Raw genomic sequence first — 12102 nt, 5'->3', positions numbered from 1 at the left:
AGGGGCGACTAACGGGATCGGGTGGTCAGGCTGCTGACTTGGTTGATGCATGTCATCGATCTCAATTGCGTGGATCGATGCTCATGATATCAATCACTGGATTGTCTGGTCCAGACTCGATTATTTACAGACCGCCGTCATATAGCTGGAATACTGCTGAGTGCGGCGTTAAACAACAAACCAACCAAATCTTTGCTCATTCACCACGCTGCTGCACACAGGTGTCATTTTCTGGATCTTAGTGAAGGAAAATGAAGGGCAGCTTAAATCATGTAGCTTGTTGACAGTTGAGTTCATACCTAGTCACCTGCGGTGTATTTACTGAAGGCCAAGACTGGCACAGTAATGGATCTGACCATATCGATGGCTCAATACATTTCTACCGCAAGGAAGCACCAGTAGTTCATTTGATTCGCATGGGTCGAACAATGTTTCTATTCATAGCAATATATCCCATTTAAGTGTTCATGTCATGCTTGGCTTCGGTGATTCAGTAGTTGGTGTAAAGGTCCACGAGCTAGTACAAGGAAGGCCCAGTGTCTGTGGTGCACAGATTGTCACCAGGTATTGGGATCATATTGTACTGGATCTCTGTTATCAAGTCAGCAATCAAGTCCGCTTGGGGATTCGGGTGCCAAGTCGTCCAAGGCACCACAATTCATAGTGCTGAGTTGTTTCCCATGCCAGAAACCTTTGATCATAGGTGGTGAGGTGAAATGGGGTTTAACGTCGCGTCCAAGATTATTGCACTTATATAGCGACGTGCATGTACGTGTGTTTGTGTGGCTGCTTGTACTAGTCCGGACTGATGCCGATTTATAGTGCTAGCCCACTGAGACACCATGCCGCAGTTTAACATGAATACCCCACAGTATACTGACTCCGAGCCGACCAGTCCTTGTTTTAGCCCCTCAATGCCGAGCGGGTATGAGGGAGTATGGTTTTACGCTGCTTTTTGCAATATTCGGGGCGGGTGACACCGGAAATGGAAAGGCAGTTGAAGTGGACTGCCATATACCTTTTAGAAACAGACTGGTTTTGGGTCATCTTTGCATGGTGTCACATATGTGATGTACAGGGGCGTATTGCTATTATCAATTGTAACGAATCGTTTTTGTAACGAATCGTTTTCAGTCTTATTTGAATTTCACTTTTGTATGACACTTTTATTTTGCACAAAAAAAAGGGTTAAAGTGTATTTGGGGATTTTATTTTATTTTTTCTATATCAAATGGACCCAAGAGAGTTAAATACACAGATCGGACATGTCCCTTTAAAGATTTTCAATTAATGCTAGATTGAACAAGATAAAGAGAACCGAGTTATCAGACAAGTGTTCGAATGACGTCAAAAGCAGTCCATTAAATGTGAAGACAGGATATCGTCTAGTTCAGAACCCTTGACACTCTCCCGAAATAGGGTCCTGGGCCCACTTGCACAAGGTGATCTTAGCGTTACGACTACCGTAAGCCTATGTTAAAGCATGGGAGCTACGATCATCTTAGCGCTAAGAACGCTTTGTGGAACGGGGCCCTGGGCCGACTTGCACAAAGCGACCTTAGCGCTAAGACTATTGAAAGCCTATGTTAAAGTATGGGAGTTATCTCTTAGCGCTAAGATTGTTTTGTGCAAGTGGGCCCTGGTGTAAGGGTGATCTGGGTTCCGTAGAGCCGGTAAGGTGATCGTAACTCCCATACCTTTAACACAGGCTTACGATAGTTCTACGACATTGGAACAATGTGTCGAGTCCATTCTTAGCGTCCATGTAATACAGTTAGATGTACAAGCAGACCCGATTCTAAGTGTACCCTCATACTGCTGTAACAGAGATGAAACCAGAGCCGCTAATAGATGTGTCATTATTATTGCTGTAATACAAGAAAGTTTTGCAATAAGAAATGAAACCCGAAGACATGAAAGTTGAACCAAGGCTAGCGGGGAAAAAACAGGCGAGCGAGCCTGTACGTTTGCTGTTTCATTCATTCTCGGCCTTCGGTTTCAAAGGGTAGTTTGGACAATGAATATGCATGAAAGTCGCTAAATGTCCTGTGCATGGCGATACACGTGACCAGAAAGGGAATTCCCTCGACTGTAATATTGGGATTCCCCGACATTCCGCAATAATAAAAGTAATGCGCCTCGGTGGGCGTGGCTTAATTTTTTACATTCATTGGGAAATGAATGCAGAAACACGTGACTAATTCAGCTAATCAGAATGCAGGAATGTCAATGAACACAACGAAAATTCAATTATTTCGCGATAAAACATTATTCTATCATGACCTCACTTCAGGTGATTCGAATATGCGCTCGCAACTTGATGACGTCATATATTGGACGCCGTTATTTTGAGAGGGAAGTGTCTGGCAAGTTCTTCCCCACATATGTACCTGGGCTACGCAGATAATCGCAGTGGCCGAACGATCGCATCCAAAAGTGTGAGAGAAATGACAATCGGTTCTAGGAGAAAAGCTCCAGATAATCGACGTGAGGATTGTGAGAATATACGGGAAATACCAAACTTCACCCACCTGTTCATAAAATGGAATTGTTCGACATTTCCGAAGTCGGATTCTATTCAGGGAGTTATCTTTATTAAAATTTGGGTAAACATATTTAAAGCTTATACATTTTATCAACATCCTAAGGAGGCTGTACATAATGTTAACAGACCCGTGAAGATCCGGGGTAGAATACGTCTTCAGCAACCCATGCTTGTCATAAAAGGCGACGTTGCTTGTCGTAAGAGGCGACTAACGAGATCGGGTGGTTACGCTCGCTGACTTGATTGATGCATGTCATCGATCCCAATTGTGGATCGATGCTCATGATATCAATCACTGTATTGTCTGGTCCAGACTCGATTATTTACAGAACGCCGTCATATAGCTGGAATATTGCTGAGTGCGGCGTCAAACAAAAACAAACAAACAAAACATAATGTTGATAGCTCATATCAGAAATAAACGACGAGCAGGAGTTTGTTGTCGCACAATAAAACACTGCATCGTTTATTTCTTAAATAGAGATGAAAGAAGTGCCGATTCTGAAAGCGTCCTGAAGATATAGCTTTCACGAACAGGATAACAGGTGAACCAATGACTGTCAATCAAAGATGGGTTACAAGGAAATAAGTGAGTGAGTGAATGTGGTTTTACGCCGCTTTTACCAATATTCCAGTAATATCACGGCGGGGAACACCAGAAATGGGCTTCACACATTGTACCCATATCGGAAATCGAACTCGGGTCTCCGGCGTGACGAGCGAACGCTTTAACCACTAGGCTACCCGACCGCACCTACAAGGAAGTTAACACGTCCAGTATTGATCAACTAGTAAAACGATAACTGAACGTGTGTTTGACTCCTTTGACAGGATTGGTGTTTAATAACGGCGACATGTGTTGAATAATGATCGCAATGTTGACTAAACCTATTCGAATTGAATACAGAAATGTGAGTGTGATTAACGTTAGCTGGGTGTAGTATATGACACAGACAGCTGCCATCAAGTCGACATGACTTCTTATATTTCCTATTCAGTAGGGGGCATGGTTAGCCCAGTCGTCTAAGGCGCGGAGATTCGCTGTGCAGAGTTGCGTCCCTTGGGCACGCCAGAACCCTATGATTGTGGGTTCGAATCCCAGTTCGCCCCGATTATGTTTCTAGGTTTATCAGCACCATATCCTTGCTCGTGGGTTTCACCGAAGTGGTAAACGTCTGAGACCTGCATCACTTCGGGCTTTCCTCCCACTTTGAGCTGACACGCCTTGATATAACTGGTATACTGTTAAAAGCGGCGTTAAACCCAACTCACACACTCACTATTAAGTAGTGCGTCCTGTTCTAGCAGGGAGTCTATGCATCTCTGATATAGTTTACAACGATTCTGCGCCTCATCCTCTGTAAGGAATTTCTTTAGATCCTGAACAAAAACCTATGCGCGTCCCATAATTTTGAAGCGTTCAGGTGTCCAATTTTAACAGCTAAACGTGCTTCCTGTGAGATGGAAATACTATATAACCACTATGTAGTCATATAACAACAACACATTTATGGACACGATACGTTTAAAAGGTTGGCACAAGATTTGTAGGTTCACGCTACCACAAGCCCCATAAGATTTGTTGACGTCACAAATGTCACTTTTTCTCGTCGCTATTAAACTATTGGTTTATTTGTACATTGTATTACATCGTCCTGCACATCGACATATTGACCAGGAAATTAAAAAAAATAGGGAAATGCGCAGATTTATTTTGTTTGTTTGTTGTTTAACGCGCAGTCAATCTCATTAAAATCAGATCTTAGTTCTCGCTACCGCTTTGTTTAGCGAGAACTGAGGTCAACTATATGACGGCTGTCTGTAAATAATCGGTTCTGGGCAAGAAAATCAAGTGATTGCCATCATGAGCATAGATCAACGCAGCGAGGCTGAACACCCGATCCCGTTAGTCGCCTCTTACGACAAGCACGGGTATGCTGAGAATCAAGTTAAACAGGGATGTTCATGGGGTAGCCGAGCTAGTTCAATGCATAAGCGTCTATTCGTCGATTTTGATAAAACATCCGTGTCAACAGAGACAGCATGGGGTCTGTTTACGCAACAAGTCCACGTGCACCTGTTCAGAACCAGTAAAACATATTATTTTGTACTCGCGTGATCATGACTAGCGCAGTAAATAAACATCCAAACCCACAAACACGATGATACGACAGCGTCTCTATTCAGTCTACGCATAGGTGCCGATTGTGAAATCGATCAAATCAATAATTGCGTACATATATCTTTCTGATCTATACAACACGAATGTCCTTGTGTTTAATGTAAGTATAATCGATATACTTAGCATATTATCATATTGTTTAAACAGAAATTATAGGTAATAATATATATGCATCGTCAGTACTGGCTTGCTGGTACAGTCATTTTGTAAATTCAGTCAGTTTGTAAAATGAAGAAATAATTGGGCATTCTGTAAATTGCTTAGGTGAAAATTTCATTCGTTTTACACATTGACTGTAACATATATACACACTAGGTGTTCCAACACAGAACGAAGTGGGTACAAAAATTTGCAAAGGGGGGTAAAATAAACACTTTAAATATGTTTTGCAAGAGCGCAGCTGAAAAAGATGGATATTATGTTACAATAATGTCTCACTGATATTCGCCTTGGATTCAGGTATCTTGAAAACGTGCTTTCGAAACACTCCCTGAACGACTTTCAGCCAGTTTTAACAGCCAGGTAAAATACGCGAAAATGTAATTTTGCAGAAAGACATAAACACGAGAAACGATTATAAATATGTTGTTTAATTTATAATAATGCAACGATCAACAGATTAAACTAGCGTCCCAGATGTTCTGTGAGCCGGCGATTCCTGCGTTTTAGTTGCGTAGATTTTAATAAACAGTAGATCCAATTACACAGGTGGATGTGATTAAGAGCATTTTCATTTTAGCGATCTAGTAAAGCTTCTTGCGACTACAGTTCATGTCGTCTACAGTCAGTTCGACTTAAGTGATTGTGGTAAGGTGGGATGACTCCACTCAACTCAGTTAATCCCATCCCTATATATATATATATATATATATATATATATATATATATATGTAAAGTTCTAACTCTCAGGCACAGTAAAGTAATAAATATTCAGTTATGGCCTGATGAGACGGTATGAGTTGAAAGCGCTAGCCAATTAAAACTGTGTTCAATCTTACTCCACTTATTTAATATATATAGATAAAATACAAAAGTCCAAAGATGAGCTGTATAATTTACTCAACCGCAATAATTAAATAAGTGGAGTAAGATTGAACACAGTTTTAATAGGCTAGCGCTTTCAACTCGTACCACGTACGAGTCTCATCAGGCCATAACTGAATAACGGACATGAAGTAGTAACATATATATATATATTATAATATGTATATTATATATATTATATATATATATATTCGAAAACGAACTCGTCTTATGTTCAATTCATCGTAAAGCATTGTTTCGTATATAAACTCAAATTCTTTTTTTTTATACAGCTACGTAAACATCACACTGAACATTTTATAAGTTTTTTAATTATGTTAGTTAAGTGCGACACAAATTTCATTCATGACAAATGCTGAAACCCCACGCAAACTACAAGTACACGTATACCGTTAATTTGATTGTATTAAATAAACAAAATAAAACTTGGTGATCTATACTTATGCAATGGAAAAAAATATATTTTGGGCTCTTAAAGATATCAAAATTACTTACCCTTAAATATTGTTAAACCTCTGCGTCCCTCAAGTCCTAAACGAAAAAAGTATACTTGTTACATTAAACGAAGCTTTGCACTCTGTGTCGACCCTTCTTTGCGCCGGTTTCTTGTGCCATTCTTCACCAATAATTACTGTTATTTAAACATTCTTTACTGTATCACATTTCCTACACAAACAAAAGTTCGCGTGATTACCGAGACGAAATTCCTCAACTTTGATACCGCCATCTAGCGGCAATTCTTGGCGAAGCCTGTCAAAGTCGGTGACTGTTGAGGAAGGAAATAGCTTTAACAATACCTTTAATTGTTGCCACTGTTAGCATCATAGACTGAAATGATTTGGAGCAGTGTGTCTAATTTAGCGTAAGCTCGTGATATGGTCTCAGATTACGAAAGCCTTTTAACTGTTGTCTTTCATTACCGTTTTGGCGCGGCGTCGGAGGATATAACTTATAACAGTTATTGGAGGCTTTGTGTGGCTTTTGTCTAAGTCGCACACGGAGCGATGGTTGACTTGTGATTGAGCAGACAACTGGGGTTTTACGTATCTTTTAGCAATAATCCAGAATCGTCACGGCGGGGATGAACACAAAATGGTCTTTACATATCGTACCCATGTTGGGAATTAAAACCGGGCCTTAAGCATGCGAGCGAACGCTTGAACCACTGGACTAACCCACCGCCCCCTATGGACTTGTGGTTGGTTGGTTGGTTTGTAGTTTAACGCCGCACTCAGCAATATTCCAGCTATATGACGGCGGTCTGTAAATAATCGAGTCTGGACCAGACAATCCAGTGATTGACATCATGAGCATGGATCCACACAGTTGGGATACGATGACATGCATCAATCAAGTCAGCGAGCTTGACCACCTGATCCCGTTAGTTGCCTCTTACGGCAAGCATAGTCGCCTCTTACAACAAGCATGGTCGCCTTTTACGGCAAGCATGGCAATCCAGTGATTGATATCATGAGCATCGATAAGTTACATTGATGAACATGTTAGCGTAGTATTGTACCACAACATTCACTCAACCCTATACTTATAATTATACTCCCACGAAATCACATATGTCAGTTTAATTACCCGGTATATCAAAGTTTCAATTTTACAGTGAACGTCCATGACCTACATCACTTCGGGCCGAAGATCGGGTTAGAATTGGTCTTCATCAACCTAGCTTGTCATAAGTGGCGACTAACGGGATCGGGTGGTCAGACTCGATGACTTGGTTGATGCATGTCATCGTATCCCAATTGCGTAGATCGATGCTTTTGATGCCAATCACTGGATTGTCTGGCCCAGATTCGATGATTTACAAGTCGCCGTATAGCTGGAATATTGCCGAGTGCGGCGTTAGACAACAAACAAACAAACAAATCCCACATCAAGCTGACAGTCGTTATATAACTGAAATACAGTTCAAAGCAGCGTTACCGTTAAACCCAACTCACTCACTTCAGTTTTTTTTGTACTGGTTGGGTGAGTGAGTACGGTTTTACGCCGCTTTTAGCAATATTCCAGCAATATCACGGCGGGGGACACCAGAAATGGGCTTCACACATTGTGCCCATGTCGGGAATCGAACCCGGGCCTTCGGCGTGACGAGCGAACGCTTTAACCACCAGACTACCCCTGTACTGGTTGAAGTAGGAAACCTGCTTCTGTTTTTGAAATACATAATTGGTTCATTTTTGTCGGAATAAAGTTATATTTTGATGGTACGCAGTTTTACAAGATGTGACTATAAAACGTCACACCCAAAGAGCCCTTGACTGAAATATTCAGCACAACAAGAGATACACTTCGAGACAAAACGTCAATGTATGCGACAAATATCTGAAATATATTTTACCCTTTATGGTCCATTCAAGTGCTAAAACACATGATACCGTTGCATCCCACGCGCAGGACATCCTGAGCATCGATCCACGCAGGCTCAGGAAGTTGCATGCATGCGCCATTGCACATGGATGGGATGGTCGGACGCCTGGTTGGCGCCCACTGGTGGACATTTGAGAATCAATGCAATTCAAATATTTATGTTATTCACGCAGCAAACGTGTTAGCCATATCTACATTGTACCCAATAGTACATTATCACTCATAGTAAAATCGTTAAGTCTAATGGTCAGGAGAGGTGAAATGCGGTTTAAAGACTATTGCACTTATATATAGCGACGTGCATGCACGTGTGTGTGGCTGCTTGTACAGTGTCCGGACTAATGTCGATTTTATACTTTTTAATATATACTTTTTACTGAGTTAACATGCCGGAGTTTGACATGAATATCCCACTCAGACAGAGCCTACTGACTTCGAGCCGACCAGTCCTTGTTTTAGCCCCGTAATGCCGAACGCCAGGCAGGGTAAGAATAAGTACCATCTTTTAACGTCTTTTGGTATGAGACCAATTGAAACCCCCTGTCGGATCTTCAGGGCAGGGTTTGCTTGTTGAACGATTTTTATGTATTCTAATACCAACTTTATTTCAGGGACTATATGTTCATCTGGGATATTGTCACAAAACATGCAGGTACTAACAGCCAAGAAAGGTATTTTTAGGGTATTGGTCTGTAACGTCTGTGTACTGAATTCTCGCATTGAAAGAAATCCCACGCAATAGTAAGAAATCAGGTCTTCGCTAGGAGTGAGTGAATATTGTTTTACGCCACATCAGTTTTGCCGCTTTTCGAGGTGAGAAATCGGAGGTCATACACACTGTTAACCTTAATGTACCAACCATTACACATACTGACTGTTAGACAAATAAGATTCCTTGGTAAGAAAGATCAACATGACTGTATGTACATGGATGGCGAAATTAAATTATACTACTCAAAATTTGATAAGGATCGCAGTTATTTTTCTTAATAAAAAAACAAAATAACTGCATAACTGGCAATATTGTGTTCAAGTGAAATCAAAAACGTCTCCAACACACGTGCACGTGCATTTCATGTCATGGGAAATGCGTTTCACATCACAGTTCATGCTTTTGATACCATTGCACGATTTCCAATCAGGCAACGGTGTCTGATTCATTCTGAAACTGTAAACTCATTTGAGTGTTTACACTACGTTTATCTACGCAATGCCCCCTCAACGTGTAAGGCGTCGCCTGACGACAGAACAACTGGGCAGATGTATTGGAATGCTTGATGCTGGCTATTCACAACGTGACGTTGCCAATGCACTAAACGTCAGCCAGAGCGTTGTAAGCAGGGCCTGGTCCCGACAGCAAAATTTTGGTACAGCAGCACACCGACATGGGGGTGGTCGTCAGAGGTCGACAACCCAACGCCAAGATCATTTTGTGGCTCTTCAGGCACGACGTCATCCCTTCTGGACAGCAACCAGCCTACGTAACGACCTCCTGAACGCCTCGGGGGTGAATGTGTCCACTCAGACGATACGGAATCGTCTTCACAATGCAGGTCTCTACTCGAGAAGGGCATGTGTCCGAATCCCCCTGACTGTTCGACACCGGCGGGAGCGAATGGAATGGGCTGAAGATCATGTCACTTGGACACGGAACGATTGGGTTCCAGTTCTGTTCACCGATGAGTCCAGGTATTGTTTGGACTTTACAGACAGGAGGCAGCGGGTGTGGCGACGACAACGTGAACGTTTCCATGATGCCAACATCAGTGAACATGACCGTTATGGTGGTGGTTCCATCATGGTCTGGGGTGGAATCAACAGAGATGGAAGGACAGATCTTCATGTCCTGGAGAGAGGAACAATGACGGGGGTGAGGTACCGGGATGAGATCCTCGATGTGTACGTCAGACCCTACGCTGGTGCTGTTGGCCCTGAGTTTATCCTGATGGATGATAACGCCCGTCCTCATCGCGCCAGGGTGGTTGAGCAGTACCTTGAGCAGGAGACAATTGTCCGCATGGATTGGCCAGCGCGCTCGCCGGACTTGAACCCGATTGAGCATGTCTGGAACATGCTGCAGGTTGCCCTTTCACGCCATAGAGCACAACCCACGACTTTGGCAGAGCTCGGACATGCCCTCGCGGAAGAGTGGAACAACCTCCCCATTGGGAACATCCGGGTGCTTATTGACAGCATATCTCGACGTTGTCAGGCCGTCATTGATGCAAGGGGAGGTCATACTCGATATTGACACTTCATCGACTAAGTGTAATGATGGACTATCCCTCATAACTGTGTAATTCTTTCTCTTGTTTGCTTTTAACATTTTTTAATGAAATGCCTTTTGGTGTTTGCAGATTTCAAACATTCCATATTGATACAAGTTCATGCCGTTCATGAATTTTCATTCATAACATGATTAAACACGTTTCTGAGTCAGAGTCATGTCTTTTGTTATGTTTGTGGTAACTTACACACATATCACCTAGTGATCCTTATCAAATTTTGAGTAGTATATATACAATATCATCAGTTTCTATTTTTATATAGTATAAGTTTCCAACTAATTGTTATTACAACAACAACAAATAGAAGTTGCGGGATATAAATAAAGATGCCAAGAAATGGCACTGGCCACAAAGAATTTAAAAAGAAAAGAAAACTTTAAACAAGAGTTATCTCCTTTGGTACTTCAACAGGCAAGCTCCTCACGGCGAAAGCCCGTTCGCGGAGCTCTCTATACTATCGCTGCCACCAGTCAGAACTCCCCACTGTGATAGGTGGCCACAACCATGCTTGGAGTTGAACTCGCAACCGACGGACCGTTATGTTTACAAACAAGTGATGATTGTCGTGACACCGAATACACTTGCCGCTGCTAAATTACATTCCTTGCTTGTCAATTTGAATATCTATTTCATAAAAACTATCATGTAATTGATATAGTGAGACTGTAAAAGTTAGTTGATTTTCCGTTAGTCTGCAATCTCGAACCAATCTGATTATACAAACAACAAAGTAAATTCATCGGGAAAACATGGTCAGTCGTAAAACTTTTCAAAATGAAATATGATGGCATTCCCAAAACATAAACAAAAGTATGAACGTTACTACATTTGGGGTAGGAGGGCAAATTTCAAGATTCTTGTAATGGCCGCGCCCACACTGGTGGCAGCGCAAGCTCCTCACAGCCATAGCCCGTTCGCGGAGCTCTCTGTACCATGAGAGAGTGTAACGAAGGTGTCACGCGCTGGGGAGGAGCTTGGTGGCAGCGATGTTACCGAGAGTGTAACGAAGGTGTCACGCGCTGGGAAAGAGCTTGGTGGCAGCAATGTTACCGAGAGTGTAACGAAGGTGTCACGCGCTGGGAAGGAGCTTGGTGGCAGCGATGTGACCGAGAGTATAACGAAGGTGTCACGCGCTGTGAAGGAGCTTGTGTAACAGGGGAGGTAATTCAAAGCCGTTGTTTCACTATAGTAAACTGACCACTGTCCCAGTTTTACAGCTACAACAAGTAACAGAGATGGAAAATCCAGCCGTGACAATTTTCAGAAATTACCTCAAGATAAAGTCCGTGCAGCCAGAACCTGATTACAGTAAGTATCCGTCTTCCTTCCCATGCGTTCCACGTGTTTATGTTGTAAGAAAAAGAGCAAGCAAACACATGTTCAATGGAGCCACGCCTACTTTATTCAGTCCCTCGATCAGCGACTACATGTGACTGATATATGCATGAACATGTCTTAGCGCTGAGTCTTATTTCGCTTCGTTTTACCTTGACCTAGAATCAAGTACACACCACGCTTGCTCCTGTGTATAATAGCTATGTCAATAATAATTCGGTTCCTAGTGAAATCTTCCACTCCGGTTGAAGCACAGGGATTAGCACCTATGCACAATTAAATAGGACTATACATGTTTTTTAGTGACCCCGAAGGATACATGG

At 42.2% G+C, this 12102-nt stretch overlaps 2 protein-coding genes across 3 annotated transcripts in view; one reads left to right on the top strand and one right to left on the bottom strand.

Moving 5' to 3' along the window:
* The window catches only part of LOC139444756 (orexin receptor type 2-like), a 149320-nt gene that overhangs the window by 47057 nt on the left and 90161 nt on the right, over positions 1-12102 (bottom strand). The window contains exon 3 of one of the 2 annotated variants that reach the window (XM_071225696.1): positions 6267-6302. The exons of the other annotated variant lie outside the window; for it this stretch is intronic. The gene's annotated coding sequence lies outside the window, so the exon portion shown is untranslated. The remainder of the gene's footprint in view (positions 1-6266; positions 6303-12102) is intronic. 2 annotated transcript variants of the gene reach the window in all.
* The window catches only part of LOC139444757 (aminoacylase-1A-like), a 36751-nt gene continuing 36027 nt past the window's right edge, over positions 11379-12102 (top strand). Inside the window, exon 1 of the mRNA XM_071225699.1 lies at positions 11379-11752. Coding sequence (XP_071081800.1) covers positions 11680-11752 — 73 coding nt within the window. The 5' untranslated portion in view covers positions 11379-11679. The remainder of the gene's footprint in view (positions 11753-12102) is intronic.

Source organism: Haliotis cracherodii, unplaced genomic scaffold, assembly GCF_022045235.1.
Source record: "Haliotis cracherodii isolate W230 unplaced genomic scaffold, xgHalCrac1.p SCAF_6, whole genome shotgun sequence".
In the NCBI taxonomy this organism is placed as follows: domain Eukaryota; kingdom Metazoa; phylum Mollusca; class Gastropoda; order Lepetellida; family Haliotidae; genus Haliotis; species Haliotis cracherodii.
The sequence above is the reverse complement of the archived record's forward strand: the minus strand, read 5'-3'. Positions and strand labels throughout refer to the sequence as shown.